This window comes from Pseudonaja textilis, chromosome 1 (assembly GCF_049901715.1).
Source record: "Pseudonaja textilis isolate UNSWEBS1 chromosome 1, rPseTex1.2, whole genome shotgun sequence".
NCBI lineage: Eukaryota > Metazoa > Chordata > Lepidosauria > Squamata > Elapidae > Pseudonaja > Pseudonaja textilis.
The window spans coordinates 90,382,075-90,403,446 of NC_141990.1; the positions used below are offsets into that span (position 1 = coordinate 90,382,075).

Below are 21,372 nucleotides of genomic sequence, written 5' to 3' on the forward strand. Positions count from 1 at the left end.
TACTGCATAATGTATCTTTTCTTTATGTATACTGAGAGTATTTACACCAAGACAAATTCCTTGTGTGTCCAATCACATCTGGCCAATAAAGAATTCTGTGTTGTGTTGTGTTTTGTTTTGTTCTGTTCTATTCTATTCAAAAATAAAAACTGGTGCTGGGACAATTCAATAAAAATACAATATACTTGGAATGGAATGGGAATAGAACAGAACTGGAAGGGACCTTGGAGGTCTTCTAGTCCAGCCCCTTGCTCAAGCAGGAGAACCTATACTATTTCAGATAAGTAGCTGTGTAGTTTCTTCTTTAAAATCTCCAGTGATGGCACAGCTACAATTTCTGGAGGCAAGTCTTTCCACTGGTTAATTGTCCTCATTGTCAGGAAATTTCTCAGTTCCAGGTTGCTTCTCTCTTGATTAGTTTCCAACCATTTTTCCTTGTCCTGCCCACTGGTGCGTTGTAGAATAACTTGACCCCATCTTCTTCATGGCAGCCCATCAAATACTGGAATACTGCTATCATGTCACCCCTAATTCTTTTTTTTTCTTTAGACTAGCCAAATCCTGCAGCCGTTCTTCATGTTTTAGTTTCCAAGCCTTTGATCATCTTAGTTGCTCTTCTCTGAACTTTTTATGAACTACTTATTGGGCTTTACTTTGTTGGATGTATAATTTTACACTTGGAATATACTTTCAGCAGATTTATCAACTTCTGAGACTAGCCTATAGTCCTGGCTTTGGTTTTCCATTCAAATTCAATTCCATTCAAACCAGTTTTAACTGTTCCTACCTTTTAAGGTACCTTAGGATAGAAATATGCATCTGAGTGGTATGGTGACCTAGAGGTCAAGATGCTCACCTCCTACTCAGAAGGTTGAGAGTTCAATCCTGGGCAGTAACAGATGTTTCTCTATCAGGGCACAAAGAGAAAATATCTGCCGTGAACTCTATGTAGGAGTCACAAAAGGCATCCTGCTGATAAACTGCTCCATTCAGTCGCTCTGACTCCACCCATTAAAAAAGGGATTACAGAGTACTAAAATAAAGGATTGAAATATACATTATAAAGAGCATCTCCTTCTGATCCACATGTTTTTCTTCTTGGGAATTCTCAGAGATATAATCCAACATAGTCAAAGAGTATCAGACTGGAAAAGAAGGTCTAGTTCGTTGAATTAGAAATGAGCACATCAAAAGAATGGGTCAAGCTGAAGAATATGCTATAAGGAAACAGGATACCCTGCCTTGATAGAATTATTTTTAGGAATAAATTTTGCATTATTACTACAAACTACATAGGGAAAGAATAAGCAACAGCAGCATATATCTAAGAGGGAAAAATGAGTCAGTCTTTTCCCTCTATTAATATAACAGTAGAACTACTGAACATTAAGGAAACACACATTTATCATTCATGCAGTGTTATATATTTTGCTTTTATTTAAAAAAATAGTAAATGTAATAAGAACACTGACCAGAAAGTTATTAAAAGCTTCATAGCAAAATATGGAGTCAATTCTGTTACAATATTTAGGCTTGAAATTCTAATAAGTTAACACTATGCCTCAATTCAAAAGCAAATAATGCTTTAGTCACAAAAAGAGTTTATTATTAGAATACAGAGCTGGACAATCATAGAAAAAATATCTGTCATAGTCAATTAAAGTACAACATTTTGACATTATAACTATTTTGGGAGAAGCTAGTAAATCAGTTCCTGAGTTATTTATATTACGTCCAACATCGTTTAACCAATTAATACTGTGATCTTGTAGGCAAAATCACAAACAAGGATGGACTACTGCCTATTAAGCAAGAATAGGCTTCAGGGTAGCCTTAACTTGATGCTATATAATCTTGGGTTTCTAATCTCAGACAGCATGCACTTTAATTGGCTGGCTGAAAAAAAAAAGCAGAACACCAAATTGTGAAAGGCTCCTCAGAGAGGCATATACATTTATTTCTAATGAACATTCACCTTACTAATTTAACAATAATTTTCAGTGTCACTCAGTGTTGCTCTTTCTGGCATTTCACAATCTGATTTATCACTGCAATTAGTTGTGTTACAGTAAAGAAACATGGTTTACAGGAGCTTCATAATGAATGGTGGTAGGTAGGCATGATGGATTTATTTTTCATATTCAGAAAAATTACACTGGGCAGCAAGACACCAATTCTGTTATTTAAAAATTTCATCTGGATTCACTGCCTTATGTTGTTTCTAGGAACACTTGTGTAGGGTGTCTGCATTATAGAAATAATACGTAGGTAGAACCAGTCACACAAATCAGTTGAGGTTCTTATTTAGCTATTTTGAAATTACAAAAACAGACTTAATTTTGGAGTGAGGCAACTGTATTCAGCTTGGAAAAATTGAAAGCATTTTTTTTTTAAATCTGAACGGCAATGACATCCATAGTTTTCCATTGGAAATCATGAAAAGTCAGAGTATACACTTCTCAACACACGAAGCCTACAAAAATTGTAACAATAAAGGAGAATATATGTAGCTCAGGGTTGAAAGGAGGACTCTTGAGCTTGGTTGCTTTCTTACAGACGTTTCATTAGCCAAATTAGGTAACATCATCAGTGCAACCAAACTCAGAGAGCACCAAGGACCTGCCCCCCCCCCAATAAGTATAAAGATATATATGTGGGTATGAGTGAGTCCTATATTACTTTAAACATTGTTTCTGTATTCCAAAAGGAGAAGCTATGTAAACACTTTTAAAATTCCCTTCTCTGGAGTTTAAGCAATATATGGCCCTCATGATAATAAACTCCTATAATATCCAACCAACTTGCTGATCTGAGTTAAAGCTCCATGTCTTCAGTAAACAGACTAATATGGTGGATAGGTGGGATGGGATGGAAAGAGACGAAGCAGCAAGAAGTAGTGATAAAGCAGGAAGGAATAAAAAACGTTTGTGAACACCTCACTTTTGGTTATTTTTACCAGAACAGATAATGCTTCTTGATAAACTGCCAAATAAAGAATACCTTTGTGTCAAACTACATCAGAAATAATTTTGGGAATAAAATTGTTCCAATCTCCTTCCACCCAACCCTGGGTGATGAATAACAGAAATTCTAGTTTTATGTCATTCGATATAATAGATCAGGAATAATGGATCTCCCTCATTCACAAAACAAGAATACGGTATTTTCAGAAAATATACATACTATTATTTTAATTTTCATATTTCCCCTCATATTTTCCAGAAAATCACAAATATCTAATGTTATTTCATTCGTATCAACATTTTTCCTATATATATAAAAGAAAAATGGGTGCAAAATAAATAGAAAGTAACTGAGTAGGTGATATTTTAGCATTCTCCACTCATATGCCTTCCAGATGTGTTAGAACAGCTACTTTCAATGTTGGTTTCACATTCCAATGTATCTAATTGAGAAATGCTATTATTTCAAGTGAATTTCGCAGGACAATAGTTTTGGGTCCTTTGCTTGTAACCTATTTGGCTTAAATCCAATCTGCTATGCAATTCTCCATGCTCAGACTAGATGTGTACTTTTGTTTTTTGAATAGCAGCAACTGAGGCAAATCACAATTCTCTCTGGTAGCAGATGAAAGCTTTTATATATAGAAGAGAGGGCAAAACAAAAAACATCCAGAAATTTGTTCTGACTTCACCTTAAGTACCTTTGTTGATTCTATAAATGATACCAAATATGACCTTGGTACCACAGACTTTATATCCATTTTCATCATGAGCCAAAAACATCATTCTTAAACTTGCAGTCGCTGATGGTTCTGAACACTGAAACGTATTTATTCAGCTACAACTGTACCTTTAACTATGAAAAACAAAGCAAAACGAAACATCCTTATGTAGGAACAAAGAAATGACTAAAAGGCAATCTAGATTTCGATCACTCAGGTATGCTGAACAATGATAAGTGGCACAGTAGCTGTAAATTAAGACATTATCATTTCTTAATCTACCATACAATTACCACCTAATGCAATCACTAACCAAATAACAGTATGTCAGGGCCATGTTTTCATGAACAAGCGACTTAACATTAAAGGTTTGGCATTGCAGTGAATGAAAAAAGTAGTACCGTGTTTCTCTGAAAACATGATCCACCCCAATAATAAGCTCAACCCTAATTTTCAGGGAGTGGGCCTAATATTTCACGCCCCCCCAAAAAAAGCTGGAGGGGATGGGCGTGGCCAGCAGAAGTGGTGGCATGGGTGCAGGGAGGCAACTGTCCGGCTGTAGCTGCAGCCTGCTGGCCCCTTGGGGCAGCACAAATATAGCTTTTGCCCTTCACTTTTTGGGTGCAGCGCTTCTTGTTGAGCCTCTTCTCCGAAGCTGGCAGATCCGCAGCCAGCTGCTTTGCTTTTTCCCTCTTTTGGGGAGGCTCGCGGGAGGCTTTTTGGTGAATGGGAGGAAAATGGGGAGGCAGATTGTGCTGCCTGTCATCCATTCCTCAAGCTCAGCACAGACTGAGGGAAGAATGACAGGTAGCAAAATTCCCCTCTTCCATTCGCCAAAAAGCCTCCAAAAAGGTTTGGAATTGAGGCGACAGTGCATTCACAGTGCATCCAGCTCACTGAGCATGGCCTGCTTCACCTCAAAAAAAGTAAGACCGCCTCGAAAATAAGCCCAAGTGCTTATTTTCAAGTCTAAAAAAAAAAACTCGGTCTTATTTTCTGAGAAACATAGGTATTTGCAAGCACAAGTCAATTTTAATCGGAAAGAAACATTCAATAAAAACAAGGTTGCACTGAAAAGGAATGAAAGGGAAGGTTTAAAATGTTTATTTTATAAAATAAATACTGTCAAATATATTAACCGTCGTCATCTGACCATCAAAATCTTGTTTCTGAAGTTCCACGCTTTAAATTGTTACTCAAAAATTCATCATGCTCAAAACTCAAATTATTGTGAGATCTGGAAATCATCAACAGTTTTTCTTTATTAGTGAAGTCCTTCTTCGCTGTAGTTGGTGGTACGAGAAGTCTGTCCATAGGGTCTTCCTTGTTTTCTAGTTTCATATAACCTTTACTGTTACTCCGGTCCAGTCGTGGCCAACTTGGATGTTTTCTTTGTTCCACTTGGACAGTGAGAGTAGAAGGACCCCTATCCAAGTCTAGGGACTTTGAATGTGCAGACAAGAAATGCAAAGAGGTGTTGGACCCAAACTGTTTTCTGGCTGCACCAGGTGATAAGAGCTGTCCGGTGCTGGCTCCGAGAGTCATTGAAGATTTGAACTGACTGAAGGAAGAGTCTCCATATAAATTGTTGCGTGGTAACAAAGCATTGGCAGATTTGTAGCTATCGCTGGTATTCATTAATGGGAGAGCTAAAGAATCCATGGACAAATTTTTAGGTCTGTCTCTACTCCTTGATGAATCCTCAGTGATGTTGTCAATACTTGGCTCATCAATAACACAGTTATTCAGTTTGATTACAGGTAGTGTGAAAGCATTAATGGAGGATGACACAATTGATTTCGTTTCGCACTTCAGAGAGCCGCTGCTTCTTTCATCCCTGCCTTTCCCAGAGTGAGGGTAAAGGCCAAAGACTGAAGCAGTGTGTTCCATCAGCAAAGGTGACATAAGATTTGGGATTGATTTCTTGGTCTCATTTCCAGCAAATTCATCCTCTTCATCATTGCTAACCATGTGGAAATTGCTTGCAAAGCCCGAGAAAGGAGCAATTGTATTTGCAGCCAGCCGTGATGCACAAGAGCTTCCACCATGCTTGACTTCATTCTCTCCTGCTAAGCCCGTGTAGGCTCCATTCAGCTGCCTTTGCTCACTGATTCTCAGAGCATGGATGTCAATTACAGTGGAATAGATGTCCCTCATGTGTATGATTTTTGTCTCCTTGTCCCGGTTTTCATGGAGCATGGCATTTGCACAAATAAAAATGAATATTCCAATGCCCATGGTGAAAGGCCCCAGCATTTTCATTTTATCAGAATGTAAATGCTGCTCAAGGAAGCGCATAATAAATCTGTCTCCTTTTCCCATTAACTGAGTCTCGTTTAGTGACAAGCTGTCTTCAGGCTCTAGGAATGAGTCTTTTGGGGGCCAGTAACCAAGAATAGCCATAGCAATTCCCAGGAAAGAAATCAGCACTCCCAAGACAAGGAAGAATCCGGATGGGGAATATAGCCGGATTTTGCCTCGGACTACAACCACATCTGTCCTTGGCCGACGCTTGGCTGGCTTCTGTTGCTCAGGAGCTGGTGATGTTGTGCGATTCAGATGGTGTTGGGACCTGGCAGAATCTTGCCTTTTTAAGGCAGCCAGTCCTGTTATGACTCCCCCGGTAGCTATCATAATTTTCTATTTTGATCTGAAATTGAAAGCAAAAACAAAAGACTTCAAAAAAGTTACAACAGGCACTAAATATGAAGCATTCAGTACTTCCAACCCTTCAAAACTGTGTAACTCTAACCCGTAATTTAGTACACTCAGAACTCTTCATAATACAAAGACTGAGTGTTTCACATAATATATGCCAAATATATTACAAAACTGCCTTATGTAATTATAAAAAAAATATTTTAGCCAGTGGTGAGATTCAATTTTTTTTACTACTGGTTCTATGGGTGTGGCTTGGTGGGCATGGCATGGCTTGGTGGGTGTGGCTTGGTGGGTGTGGCAGGGGAAGGTTACTGCAAAATCCCATTCCCTCCCCACCCAACTAACCTGCTTTCCAGCTCCGTTATCCCGTGCAGGGCAACAAAAGAAGACCCAGCCGATCAACTGGGACTCGGGAGGCAGAGAATAGAGGGGAGTGGGGCCAGTCAGAGGTGGTATTTGCCGGTTCTCCGAACTACTCAAAATTTCCGCTACTGGCTCTCCAGAACTGGTCAGAACCTGCTGAATACCACTTCTGATTTTAGCTGTAAATCAATACGGATAATCCTCAGCATACCACCACAACTGAGTCCAAAATGTTTGTTGTTAAGTGAGTTTTGCCCCATTTTATGGCTTTTCTTCCCATATTTGTTAAGTGACTCAATGCAATTGTTGAATTAGTAACATGGTTGTTAAGTGAATCTGGCTTCCCCATTGACTTTGCAGGTCAGAAGGTCACAAAAGGGGATCACGTGACTCTGGGACACGGCAACCATCATAAATGCGAGTCAGTTGTTAAGCACCCAAATGTAAATCATGTAACCATGGGGATGCTACACTGGGCATAACTGAAAAATAGTCATAGGTCACTTTTTTCAGACTCATTGTAACTTTGAATGGTCATTAAACAAATTGTTGTAAGTCAAGGATTGCCTGTACATGGACTTCCAGCAGAGCAAAGAAGCAACTAGAATGTCCATAATAAATGAAATGTTAGGTCAATAGTAAAATAGCTTATCTAGCAAAATCAGTAACAAAGAAGAATATGGTTTGTAGATACCGGTCGTGAAAAGAGTTGTAATACTACTTGGTTATTTCATAAGACTCAAGTCATTAAAATACTGATCCTTATTTGCAGAATCATATAGTGCAGGCATTGCTTCATATAAGTTCCTGATTTACCTAACACAAGGGTCTTCAAACTTGGCAAATTTAAGATTTGTGGACTTCAACTCCCAGAATTCCTGAGCTAACATGACTGGATGAGGAATTCTGCGAGTTGAAGTCCACAAGTCTCAAAGCTGTCAAGTTTGAAGACCCCTGATGTAACAGATGGTTGAAACTGTGACTTCACCAACGCCTGAGATGGAAAAAATAACATCTAGATTCAACATTGCCTTTGAGGCATCAGAATAAATTTATTTTATTTTATTTTACCTTTCAATTTGTATTTTACAATAGCATTTGCATGGTGAATTCCATGAATCTAGGCATTGTGCTATTTAAAGTTAGAAAATAAGTTTTTATGAGCATTGGAAAACCACTAGGGAATCTCTATTTCATATGAGATGACACTGCATAGGTATAATAGTGGTACAAAATCAGTGGATGTTCTTTTCTCTTCAGGGATTATTTGCACAAGTAATTAAAGCCAATCCTTCTCACCCAGCAAGGAACAGGAACTTATTAAGAATTGACTTAGGACTGCCAAGCAATTCCAGTAAACATTAGCTAATTAATCTAATTAAGAACCAGAAGCTGCTTTAAAAAAGCGCAACAAGATATCTCTAATTAAAAGGGCTACTTGGAAGAAAAAGCACAATAGCATTGCGGAAATTCATGTTGGATAACTTGATATTGCATGACATTTAAGAGCAATACTGGCACAAATCAAGCCTGAAGGAAGCAAAAAGCAACACTCCAGAATATGAAGTTATCTGGGTTCTTTGTAAAAAAAATGTTCATTGTGATGAAATGAATAGTGAGAAACTACCATTTTAAATTACACAGCAGTCCAAGCCCAAACTTTTTTGTTTTAAAAAGCAAAGAAGATTTAGTGAAATGAAAGCATGCTTCATTGATTTATACCAAAGAGAGTGAAAAATGAAAACAAGAACAACCCAATTTGCAAGGGAATGTGAGAAATAGAAAAAGACAGTGAGCAACTGGCATGTTTGGGAAAGGATTTCTATGCTGAAACAACTTTTCAAAACTTGAAACTCTTATCTCTTTGCACAGACATTTATTATATGAAGTACAGAAAGCAGCAGACCTAAGAATTAATAAGATGGTCTGGATTCTATGAAGTGAATAGCTCAAAGGTCTTTTAAGAAAAAGCTAATGCTGTCTGGAGCAAGCACTGCAGGTGCTTAGCAACAAGAGAACACCAACACGGAGCCTACAGGCCTCTTGGTAGGCCTGGTGCTACAGCAGGTTGCCATGACCGCAGTAGCACAAGAAGAAGAGGTAAGTATACTAGTGTTGGCCAGCCTCACAGCAGGGGCACAGAATCAGAACTTGGCATATCTGCCCCAGATTTATTGAGACTAAAAACAGAGCTAAGGGTGACACAAATAATCCTAGCACTGCATGGACTCAGGCTAATTCACACTTTAGGTGTGCCACTATACGTCAGGACTGATTACAAGAGAGAGAGAGAAAGAGAGAGTATGAAGGCATCCATCTCTTTTCAGTCCAGTGAGATCACATTATTTCAACTCCAATTTATCTATGCCCAGTATAGAATTTCTTATTCTGTAGCTGAATAAGATGAAAAGGAAGTGATTGCTTGGTTGCCAAAATTCATTAGCAGAAAGATGTTCCTGAAAAGAAACAACTTTCTCTTCCTCCTCCCTCTTTCCTGCATCCAACTGAAAAAGATGAATCTCGGGATAAACAAATCTCAAGATAACTGTTTTCTCTGGGGAAACACATTTGCATTGAAAAACTGTGTAGTATTATTTTACCCTCTCTTTTCCCTGCATGTTAGACTATTACAAAGGATCAGGAGAAGTTGTGGCTCTGTATTTCCCTTGTGCTCAGCCATCAGAGTCAATTGTCCAGAATTATTCTAATATATTCTATGTCCCATGTATGTACGTGTGTGTGTGTGTGTGTGTGTGTGTGTGTGCATGCTATTTCTCCTCAATTTTGATAACTTTAACTTTAAGAGTGAAACAGGGAGACTGAGTTGTATCTACTCTTTGAGCACAAACCACCCTATGTGAATTGCGGCCAATCACTCTTTCAGTCCTAGGAAGAAAATAATGCCAAACCACTTTTGAACACCTTGACAAGGAAATTGAAGAGACTAATTCAGATGGCCTAGAGTCAACACTGACTTGAAGGTACTCACAAAGAGCACAAACTGCAAATAAACTATAATACTCTATCAAAAATACTTTAAGAGGAGGTTAGGAAAGCAAGAAATGTGTGTGACTATGTGTATGCTCTGTATAAATATTGTCATAATAAGGAATCTTAATATGAATGCCTGCCCTGAAAGAATAACCCTTCCTTGCTAGCTAAAGTACTGGATAACTAAAAGGCTTGGGCACCTGTAAGTGGCTGACAGATGATACATCAGATGAGCAAATTTGAGCTGAACATTCTGCTAAGAAGCCCTTCCTTGGCTGCTGCTAGTGACACCATATTACTAGGGCTGATAAAAAATATATTCAAGGAGACCAAACTATAAGCTTGACCCGTGACACCTTCTCTTTTTCAACTGAGGCATGTACAATATAAATCATACAAGCCACTGTTGTTCTTTTTCTATTTCCTAACCCTGCCACCCTCATTTTTGATGTACTTACCCCCACACAGGAACTATTAAAAGACTGTCCTTTCAAACATCATTTCTCTTCAGAACCATCTGTGGTGGCAAGCGCATCTTGTTGCCTGTAGTCACTCACTCATCACCGTCCAGCAGTTATCTGTAAGTGAAACACAAATAAAAAACAAAAGGACAACCATTTGTATGAAGCAAAAGCTCTCCTGTGGATTGCCCTAAGCTTCTTAAATCATGACACTTCTATTTTGAGATAAATCTTCCCCCCGCAATCCTGATTTCCACATCCCAATCTAGTATGCTTTTACCAGCAATACAAATCACAATAAAATAAAAAGGGAAGTGGGGTTTGGAATCAGTACACGAAGGCTGAGAATACTTTTTCATCCATCATGACTTTATAAACTAGTTAGATTAATCAGAACACCACATTTATTTTCCTTAGATAAGTTTAGCAGAAGAATATTCCTTAAGACCCACCTGCCTTTTAATTTGCTTAGAGCATAATTACTTTTTTCTTATTCTAAAAAGCATTTCAAGTTTCAAGAGGTACAGCATTCACATCAAATCAGCTGAGGAGAAGCAAAGAGAATGACACAATACAGTAGCTTAAAGGCAATTATAATTGCTCTCTTCCCAAGCAGGAATGCCAGTGCCAAAAGATATGCACTGTGTATAATACCAAGCCTTTTAGGAATATGGATGTGAATACTATTACAGCAATGTAAATGAAATTAAATGTCAATTAAAGGCTGCTCTTTAACCCTTCCCATCTCAAGATTTTTTCCCTTTTCTTTTTTGTTCTGCACAACATATTTTCTAAGACTGATGTATAATTGAAACCAGAGGCTTTTCTTTTGGGACGGATGAATAAACAGCTGGGAAAAAAAGTCATGGAACTTTGTTTTATATATAGAATAACTGCAGTGAGATTATTAAATTCTCAAAAGCGGAAAGGTCCAGTACTGCCCAAAATGGAGGAATGGATGATGAAGATGATGGGACTTGCAAAGACAGCTAAATTGACTTCTTTGATTAATGAAAAGACAACTTCTTCATTTGTTGCTGACTGAAAACGCCTTAAGGACTTTTGCATGAAAAGGAAAAAAATGAGCTTTTGGTGTGTGGCTTGATGATTAGAAGACATAAATAATAGGAAAAAGGAGAGTTTTTTTTGTAACCACAGAGTAAGAAATAATTTGGTAATCATACTTATAGTACATTTGCTACAGAGGAAATAAGAAACCTTTTCTATTTCTTTTTTCTTGTCCTTTTTGCACTTTTTCTCCCTTTCCCTTTTATTTATTTACCTTGCATTAGTTTTAGTTATTTTTTTAATATTCTTTTAAAAACTTTTAATAAAATTTATAAAAATAAATAACACATTTGCAAAGGCAAATAAATTCTTTACCTTTGATAGACAGGCATAACTGTAGAGCAATAAAAATACTTTTAGGTGGTAGGATAAAGTCAGATCTAGCTCAAGGAAATTATGTTATGCATGGTTATCAAAATCAAATGATGCTCAGCATAACTATTTCTCTTCTAATTCTACTATTATTCACTAAATCCCATTGAATGATTAGTCTGCATAATTAAAACTCATCATTTTCAATGTTTAGTGCTTTACCTCTCTTAGTATCTTCCTTCAACCTCAATTGTTAATCCCATGCACATATCATCTTCTGTATAATAAACTTGTCATCACCAGCTCAACATTTGAATGGAGGAGACATATCTAATGTTAATACCTTATGCACGAATCCTGTATACTAGATAGAGACAGAGATATCAGCCTTCCCAATGTAATATCTTCCAGCTGTTTTGGACAATAGCTACTTTCATTCTGAATCTGAGGACTGCCAAATTATGGATTTATAATATAACACACTTGTAAGTTGAGGAAGAAAATGTGTATGGTTCCAACTACTAAGAAATACAGATGTTCAGGAAGCAAAAGGGTAGAATGGAAAAATGTAGAAATATAAACTGAAACCTATAAGAGGCCCTTAATTACATAAAAATTACATATTTATATTCTTTTTTCTAAAGATTGAACATGTCAGACATATTCTGGTTTTTATTATTTTCAGTTTAATTTTACCAGGTGGCTTATGTTGAAAGTTGATGTTTTTTTAAGGTTACAGAATATGGGTGAATTGAGATACCAGTGAACACTCAAGATTGCAAATATACCAGTATTTTTCCTTTATGAATAAATTAAATAATCCATGAATTTAAACAATAAAAACACATTAGTCAAATTGTGCATTATTACATTGGATTGTTCATTATCTGTCATGAAATCAAGTTTATTTAATCCAGTATTCTGTTTCCACATAGGTGACTAGAAATACACACTTCTACTGTACTAGTATTTCTAAGCAAGCACTGCTAAAAGACATAACCTATTGCCATCAAGACTACTAACTGGTAGTTTTTTCCTCTGTGTTAAGTTCATTACAGAAAAAGCTACACTCTGAATGATAGATATGCCAATATGATTCTTTGGTCTCTTTTTTCCAATCAACTTAATTAGAAGATGGCTATGAGAATCAGGGCCTCCATTGTGATTCCCGAATCACAGGTAGTCTTCAACTTTACAAACACAATTGAGACTAAAAATTATGTCGCTAAGCGAGACAGTTATTAAGTGAATTTTTCTCCATTTTATGACTTTTCATGACACAGAATCACTGCAATTCTTAAATTAGTAACACGGTTTTTAAGTGAATCTGGCTTCTGTGGTGACTTTGCCTGTTGGAAGGTTGCAAAAGGGGATCACATGACCCAGGGACAACGTAACTGTAATAAATAAATGCCAGTTGCCAAGCAACCCAATTCTGATCACGTGACCATATGGATACTGCAAGGGTCGTTAAGTGTGAAAAATGGTGATAAGTCACTTTTTTCAGTGCCGTTGTAACTTTCAACAGTCACTAAATGAACACTTGCAATACTTTTCCAAGTATTTTTTGGAATCCGAGATGTGAAGCATGCAAAACTTGTAGTGTAAAGCTTTGATGATAGGATTAGGTTTAAAAAACATCTCCAGAAAAGGCTAAGGAAAAAAAAAAAACAGCAGTCCTGCTCCCTGCCCCTGCTACTCATGTGGCCCTTAAATCCTCCCAGATGTATTACATGTAGCCATTGAAAGGTTTTACTCTTGAGTTTGAAAACTTCAGTTTGACAGTTTCATTTTCAACAGATCAAAAAGGCTCAAATGATTACCTTATCAAGGAAAATCCAGGAGAAATTCTTGCTTTAATAAATCCCTCCATAAGGATTCTGCTTTGTTCCATAAACAGAAATTATTTCAGCTTTGAATCTACCAAACCAGATATCAGGGAACGCATACTCACAATAAACTATCTGGAGATTATCAAGAGTGCAGATGTGACAAGGGAACAGAATGCTTACTCCCAGGCTACATAGAAGCCCTTGAAAAGCAACAGATGACTTTTGCAATACAAATGATCTATTTCTCATCTAAATTATTTTGAGTCTCGCTGGGGACCTCTTTTGGTAGATGATGGGGACTGGACAATGAACTAAAATTAATTTAATTTCACTTATTAAATGTCATAAAATAAAATTAACCTAATTACTTTCAAGCCAGGTTTGCGTGCGTGAGGATGTATAATTTATTTAGTTATATCCTGCCTTACTAGTTTTACAAATAACTCAAGGGAGCAAACATATCCAACACACCTTCCTTCTTCTATTTTTCCTACAACAACCACCTTGTGAGGTAACTTGAGTTGAGAGAGAAGTCTGACTGACTCAAGGTCACCCAGCTGGTTTTCATGGCCATGGTGGGACCAGAACTCACAGCCTCCCACTTTCTAGCCTGTCTTAACCACTAGACCCATGATGGTGAACCTATGGCATGCGTGCCAAAAGTTGCATGCAGAGCCATCTCTGCAGGCATGCAAGCTGTTACCCCAGCTCAGTTCCTTTGCACATGTGCGCATGCCTGCCTCCAGCCAAGTGATTTTCGGGTATCTGCCGTGCATACATGGGGGGGTGGGGCCCATGGGGAAATGTGTGCGCATGCGCAGGGGGAGCATGGGAAGGGGTCACGCATGCATTGCATTATCGGTGCAGGCATGCGTACACACTGTCACATGCATATGTGCTCACTTTTGGCACGCGACAACACAAAGGTTAGCCATCACTGCACTAGGCTAAACAATTTATCCTCTTTCTTATTAAATACAAAAATTAAAAGCTAATATTCAAAAAGCAACAGCCCCCCAAGGTATCTAGGAGAGTACTCTAACTTTTTTGACTATTTTATACAATCCTGAGACTTCATGTTGTATATATCTAATCCATCCTTTAAATTCTCCACTTAATCTTCCCCTCACAGAAGGGCAGGAGGCTTACAGGATCAACCCTTTTCCCCCCTACAAGCTTCAAGGCATGAAGCCAGAAATAAATCAGCAGATTTGAAATCATGGTTTAAAATGGATCTAAATATAAAGTTAAAAATTAAGGCTGCATACAAGTTGAAGTGAGTTGGATTTTCTTCAAGTAAAACGTACATAGGACAGAACTGTACAACTAATTTTATTTGTAAGTAAATCCTGTTGTACACTTATTTCCGTTGGTTTTCACAAACCACTAGGAAAAGCTTCAAGCCAAATTTATTTATGTTCAGGGAAGAAACATTGAAACAATATTGTGAAATACCAATGGTCTCTTACCCTACACACCATCAGGTCACAGATTCATTTTCAAATGCCCAAAACTGTAATATGCATCAAATAAACAATCCCTCCAAATATAAATATAAATAATATAAATAATATAAATATAAATATATATGGCATTCAGCTTTGTTTGGGGATTTTCCCACGTCATTGTAGTTGTGTTTTTAAAGTTGTAGCAACGTTTCAGCAGAATACAGAAGCCTGATGATGGCAGATGAGATTCTGCCGAAATGTTGCTACAACTTTAAAAGCACAACTACAATGACGTGGGAAAATACCTGAACAAAGCTGAATGCCATACATGTAAGTACCCGTGAAAACTTAAGAATATGAATATGAATATATGAATATATATATATACACACACACACACACACACACACACACACACATACACACACACACACACACACACACACGTTTCTGCAAAGCGCAATATGGTGTTCTGTTTCTTTTTCATTTTCAAAGCAATTTTCTGAGGCGATATTTTCAATAACATAAGTTATGTTTACAGTTGTGATTTTGACTGACTTCAAAGCTGCGAATTGATATGGGCAAGCAGTGCTCATAAGAAAAATGCTGTGGCCAAATTAGACATGCTTTTGCTGATACCATAGATGTTAACCTATATCTCCTGTGCTGTCTGAATAGGCAAGTCCTGTTTCTGGAAATGTAACCAGGCAGGAGAAAAGCTTCCCTGCTGGCTGCTTTGAATACATTCCTCTACTGCTTTTTGCTCTTGAAGAGTTCTATGTGAGAAGCACTGAAGCAGGCATGCACTTTCACATCTCTTTAATCTTCCCTCCCTGCAAATAAGTGAAACTTTTCTCAAAAGGCAGAAAAATAGATCCTTTCAGCTCTTAAACCTTCTTTCTCCATCAAGAGGTCCAAAGTAAAGCATATTGAACTGGATATTGAAAGAATTATACATAAACCCGGCACTCCCCATCTATGCTTTAAATTATATCCGCTTTTTTACTTAAAGTATCCTCATAGAACCTACTGTCCTAGTAGCTTCAGGAGTTTAGTATTATTCAGTATTTTACTGAATCAATATACTGGAAGTAAAAGAGTGGAAAACTCTATCAAGAAGATAGAATGCAACCTTCTGTTGTATTACTAATTTAAAGTTGCAGGATTGACTTCAACTCCCAAAATTTTGGGAGAATGCTGATTGTGGAATTCTGGAAAATGAAGTCCATACTTCTTAAGATTTGAAAACCATTGCATCAGAGGTGGTATTCAGCAGGTTTTGACCAATTCTGGAGAACCAGTAGCGGAAATTTTGAGTAGTTCGGAGAACCAGCAAATACCACCTCTGATTGGCCCCGCCCCCATCTATTCTCTGCTTCCTGAGTCCCAGCTGATTGACTGGGTCTTCTTTTGTTGCCCTGCACAGGAGAACGGAGCTGGAAAGCAGGTTAGTGGTGGGGAGGGAATGGGATTTTGCAGTATCCTTCGCCTGGAGTGGGGTGGGAATGGAGATTTTACAGTATCTTTCCCCACCCATCAAGCCACACCACGCCACACCATGCCCACCAAGCCACGCCCACAGAACCAGTAGTAAAATTTTTTGAATCCTACGACTGTATTACATTATAAGGAACTCATTCCCCTGATATATTTCCCCACCATTTCTACATCTGCATACACTGCATGGTTCTGCATGAATATGGGAGACTTTAAAAATGTTGCCCATTGTGAAATTACCAGCTTCAGAAGTCTTATCTTAGCTTGTAGTAAAAACAATCTGAAAATGTAAACATGATATTTTATGTAAGGACAAGATAGCCTGAGGAAAAGTAAATATTTTGAAAAAGATTTTGCTCTGTGACTAACTGCTTTCATGATGCCACTGTTACGTCTTGAAACACGTGGTTGGATTATCACTGGGCAGCTATTTGCCTGTAACAAGTATATCTAATGTACAAAGAAGAGTTGCCTCAAACTGTAAGAAGGCTGCATGTTAAATAAATAAATAAATAAACGGGCGAATAAATAAATAAATAAGTAAGTAAGTAAGTCAAATGAAGCCTTATTTTACTATTCAATGAAAAGAATCTAGAGCAGTGGCGGCTAACCTTTTTGGGCTCTTGTGCCAAAAATTGCACGCACATTATTGCATGTGTACTCATGTGCCAGCACCCAAAATGCAATGTACGTCTTCTCCATGCCCCCTGCGCATGCACTCGCAATCCCCACCCCACCCCCTTACCTGCACTGTGCCTCACAGCTGATTTTTCGGCTGGTTTGAGGCCTTTTTCAGCCTCTCAGAGGCTTGGAAAAAGCCTCTACAAGCCTTTTCAGGCCGAATAATAGGCCCGTTTCATCACTTCCAGTATTACAGGAAGTGATGAAATGGGCCTATTTGACCTGAAAAGCCTTGCAGAGGTTTTTTCCAAGCCTCTGGGAGGCCAAAAAAGGCCTCAAACTAGCTGAAAAATCAGCTGTGAGGCGCACGTATGCAGAGTGAGGTAAGTTTGCCTACGGCTCACATGCCAACACAAATGGCTCTGCATGCCACTTGTATGCCATAGGTTCGCCATTATGGACCTAGAGCATGGCCAGAAGGTAATAGTAAGGTAGGTTTTTCCTGTCCCTTTGCTGCAATCTAGTAGTTGTCTGGATTTTGGGAGCTTAAAATTAGTAACCATAACTATATAAACAGGATAGAGCCTAGCTTTACTCTGCACCCTTTATAAAAACAACAGCTGAAACAATATGGCAGATCTTTTAATAAGCCTGGTAACCACAGGCCCTTGTTGGACTATTATGGAACATCTAATGCTTTAAAACTGTCAGCCGACTGATGCATTTTCCACTAGGCAAAGGTTAATGTTTGCCATGTATAAATCTGATCTATTTGCGTTATTAATTTTGATGGTTTCTACATTTTCAAGAAAAGTTGTCAGCAGGGCAGGAGGGACGATGAAACTCTACTGTAACATGGCAGCATAGCATGTTCCCCAATCAACCTTCTGAATATTATTCAGCTCTTTATCAAAGTAACAGCATGCAAGGATAAATTTAAATTGAGCACATCTGCAAATAGTTTGGCGTGAAATCCACTGCCTTGTTAAGGTCCATATCTTCTGTCTGAACTTCTGCTCTGGTGGGGAGAATAGCACACCAAATAAGGAGCCTAATATTTTCTTATGAAACACTTGACATAATAAAGATTTTAATAACAGATAAAAGTATGTACAGCTGCACTGCTTTTCTGCAACAGTTGTCAAATAACAATTTTCATCTTGTTTACAGTGATGCCAATACCAGTTTGTGCCAAGGACGCCTCATATTTATTCCCTTTTGGAGTAAGCAAAGATATGCAAAGCAAAGAGAAGAGGCCAGGGAAATTAAATACATGAGATAAGAAAAGAAAAAGAAAAAAGAAATCTGCTTTACATCAAAACAATTTATTATGTCTCTCCATACTTCTCTGTCTTTGCAAAGCATCCACCATATCCAGACTACTTCCCAAATTGTCATTTGTCCTTTTAAACTTCTCACTTATCTCTTTTGAAAATCTCATCAACTCATTGAACTTCAACCTTTTTTGCTCTTCTTATTCTTGGCTGATTGATTCTGTCTTTACATAATGCCACTTTCCATTTAGCAGCTAACTTGTTTAGCAACTGTTCACAAAGGCAATTGCAATTAAAAAAAAATCATTTATAAGCACTTAACATCCAAATTTCTGCACTTAACAATGGCAACAACCACAGACTCCATGGACAATCTGTCTCTCTCTCTCACACATGTTTGCTTAATAATCATTTCATTTAACAACCATTTTGGAATGGACTGTTGGCTACTAAATGAGAAGAGGATGTCATAGTTTTGCAACTCAGATCTCATTCATTCATTCCCTCTCTAGATGACCAAGCTGAACATACTTCTTTCACACTGGTTATTATTTTTCTATTTAATTCACATGCATTTCACAGCCTAAAAAAAAAACTTTTCTTTTTGTCTTACACTTCCTTAATGTCTATGGAGATCTCACTCATCCAGGTCATGGCTGTCCCAAAGATGCTTTTCCAAGAGGCAACTGAACTTTCTTTCTTTCTTTTTTTTTTGAAGATGTTTCGCTTCTAATCCAAGAAACTTTCTCAGCTCAGAACTGAAGAAGCTTCTTGGATGACAAGCGAAGCATCTTCAAAGAAAAATCGGAAAGTCCAGTTGCATCTTGAAAAAGCACCTTTGGTGCACTTCTTTAAGTATCCCCTGCTCACTCCATTCAATTTACTTGTATATTTCTCCTGATATACCTACCACTCACTTCCATCTAATAAGGTACAGACATTTTTTTTTTGGACAAACATTAATTCCTCACAACTGACCACCACATAAGAATGTCTTAAGGATAAATGAGATAAATATTTTTAAGAACCATAACTTATTTATACTATTTAGTATTATATATTTTAATACTGGTAGCACTTGAAAGCTATTCAAGAACAAGGCAAAAGTATACATGATACCCATCATTCACCCAAACCAATCAACTAAATTGCTTGATGACACACCTCTAAAAAGCTTTGATGATTCAATGTAATCAAAGCAGCCAGGTACATATATGGAACAAACAATATCCCTGGATGATTTGCATTTTATAACATTGGTCCATTGTACTTTGTAACAAACTGAATAAATTGCTAAAAACTGAAAAAATAAAACAAGATGGATTAAATTGAATGGTTTTACTATCGTGAATAATGGTGCTCCAAGCAGTTTTTGAACATATAAATTCTTGCAGAATAGATGGAATTCTACTGAAATAAATAGCAGAAATCTACCTGTTGTAAATTATTATAAAGTAATGAATGGAAACTCATCAAAGAGAGATCTAGCCTAGAATTAAGAAGAAATTCCCTGACAGCAAGAACAATTAATCAGTGGGGTGGCTTGACTCCAGAAATTATGGGAACTCCATCATTGCAGGTTTTAAAGAAATTGGATAAATATTTGTGCAGAATGGTATAAGATACCTTGCTTGGGCAGGAGGGTTGAACTAGAAGACTTCAGAACTTTCAAGGTTCCTTCTCACTCTGTTATCCTTATTCTGTAAACAAGGCTTTTATGCAAGTTTGGTAACTTCTGAAGTTCTTATAGTCCTACATAAGTTTAGTTGGTTTGGCTACTTGGAGTTAAGTGTTCTAAGCTGTGTGTTACACGTTAACGAAAATATAATATTGTTTTTACATATCTGTAACACTTGCAGCATTGCTATTTTTTAGCACCCATTGAGCTCTCTCCATTGTGATCCCTGAGGAATCATTTTCTCCATATTCATGATTTTTTGCCTTTTGTCTCTGCTTCTCTAGAATGTCAAGTCTTGCACAATCTTTCATTAAACAAGACAGTGTCTATTTTGCTGTAGGCAGGGCTCTGGACATAGGCAGACAATTTTTGCTCAGAGGAAGATGCACAGCAACAAAATCTAATCATTAATCTTTTCACTGGCCTTTGTGTTCTGCACTGAATAAATCCCTAAAAACAAATGCCAAGTAAACAAACTATAAAGAAGCAGTAATTCTGGTCCTTTATATTTCAGCAAACGGGATTTTCTTACATTTATGTTTAACATGCTCTTAAGGGATTATTGGATAGCTAAAAAAATAAACAGTGTGTGCACAAGATCAAAATACAGTTCAAAATGCAAGATCAAAATACAGTTGCCCTTTCACATTGAGCATGTAGAGCCTTTTACATTTGGCTGCTTGCATTTATGAACTGTGGTTTCAAGAAATCACCAACAACTGGGCAGCTGTGGTAGCAGAGATGGTACAGAAGGTATGTTATAGAGGCAGACCAATCTAACATGGCAGAAGGTTGCTAATTCATAGCAGCTACCCATCCTTACATTACTACCATAATTTCATTCCTAAAACTACCAGCCAGATGCTTGTCATTAAGGGGTTGCCTAGTTACCACAGCTGAGTAGAAAATGCCCCTAGGGTATCCTGATTTAAAGCTAATTGCCCAGCTGTAAAGTTAACCCTTTTCAACAACATCACATTAACCACATTAACAATATCGTAATTTTAAAATTGTCAGTACGGTGTTGTTTGACTTTCAGCAGTTATTCAACTATGAACTATGATGCTAGTACCAGCCTTCTCTGTTATTACTGTCTATTAATCTTACACCTCAGCTTTCCTTTCCGGATCAATAAATTAAGGCAATAATAACCAAAGAATGCAAGTTTTTTTCCCTTTGGGAAGAGTGATTGTACCCTTCTAGTTACCTTTTCCTTGTCCTAAGGCTGTCACAAAGAAAGTAATTAGAGTGAACACTAATAGCTGTTCCCTTTGCTGCACTTGTCTTAAGAGAAAATAACCTGGAAACAGCTTGGTAATGTTTTCTTAGGTTTACCGAAGCCTGAATATTGTTCTTTGTTGAATTAACTGATGTGCAGAGAATAAGTTTTTTCATCTGGTGAGCAGATTATGAAATCTGTCAAAGTCTAATTTAAATGAAATCTCATAGCTACATGCTGAAAAGCAACACCACCCTTAACT

General features: G+C 37.5%; 1 protein-coding gene across 4 annotated transcripts in view; it reads right to left on the reverse strand.

Moving 5' to 3' along the window:
* Positions 1 to 1,413: 1,413 nt before the first annotated feature.
* TMEM200A (transmembrane protein 200A) overlaps positions 1,414 to 21,372 on the reverse strand; it is a 46,669-nt gene continuing 26,710 nt past the window's right edge. The window contains exons 3-4 of one of the 4 annotated variants that reach the window (XM_087941208.1): positions 10,159 to 10,278; positions 1,414 to 6,335 (exon numbers count right to left, since the gene is read on the reverse strand). In XM_087941208.1, coding sequence (XP_087797334.1) covers positions 4,841 to 6,319 — 1,479 coding nt within the window. In that variant the 5' untranslated portion in view covers positions 6,320 to 6,335; positions 10,159 to 10,278 and the 3' untranslated portion in view covers positions 1,414 to 4,840. The remainder of the gene's footprint in view (positions 6,336 to 10,158; positions 10,279 to 21,372) is intronic. The other 3 variants (XM_026705489.2, XM_026705487.2, XM_026705488.2) reach the window with 3 other exon arrangements.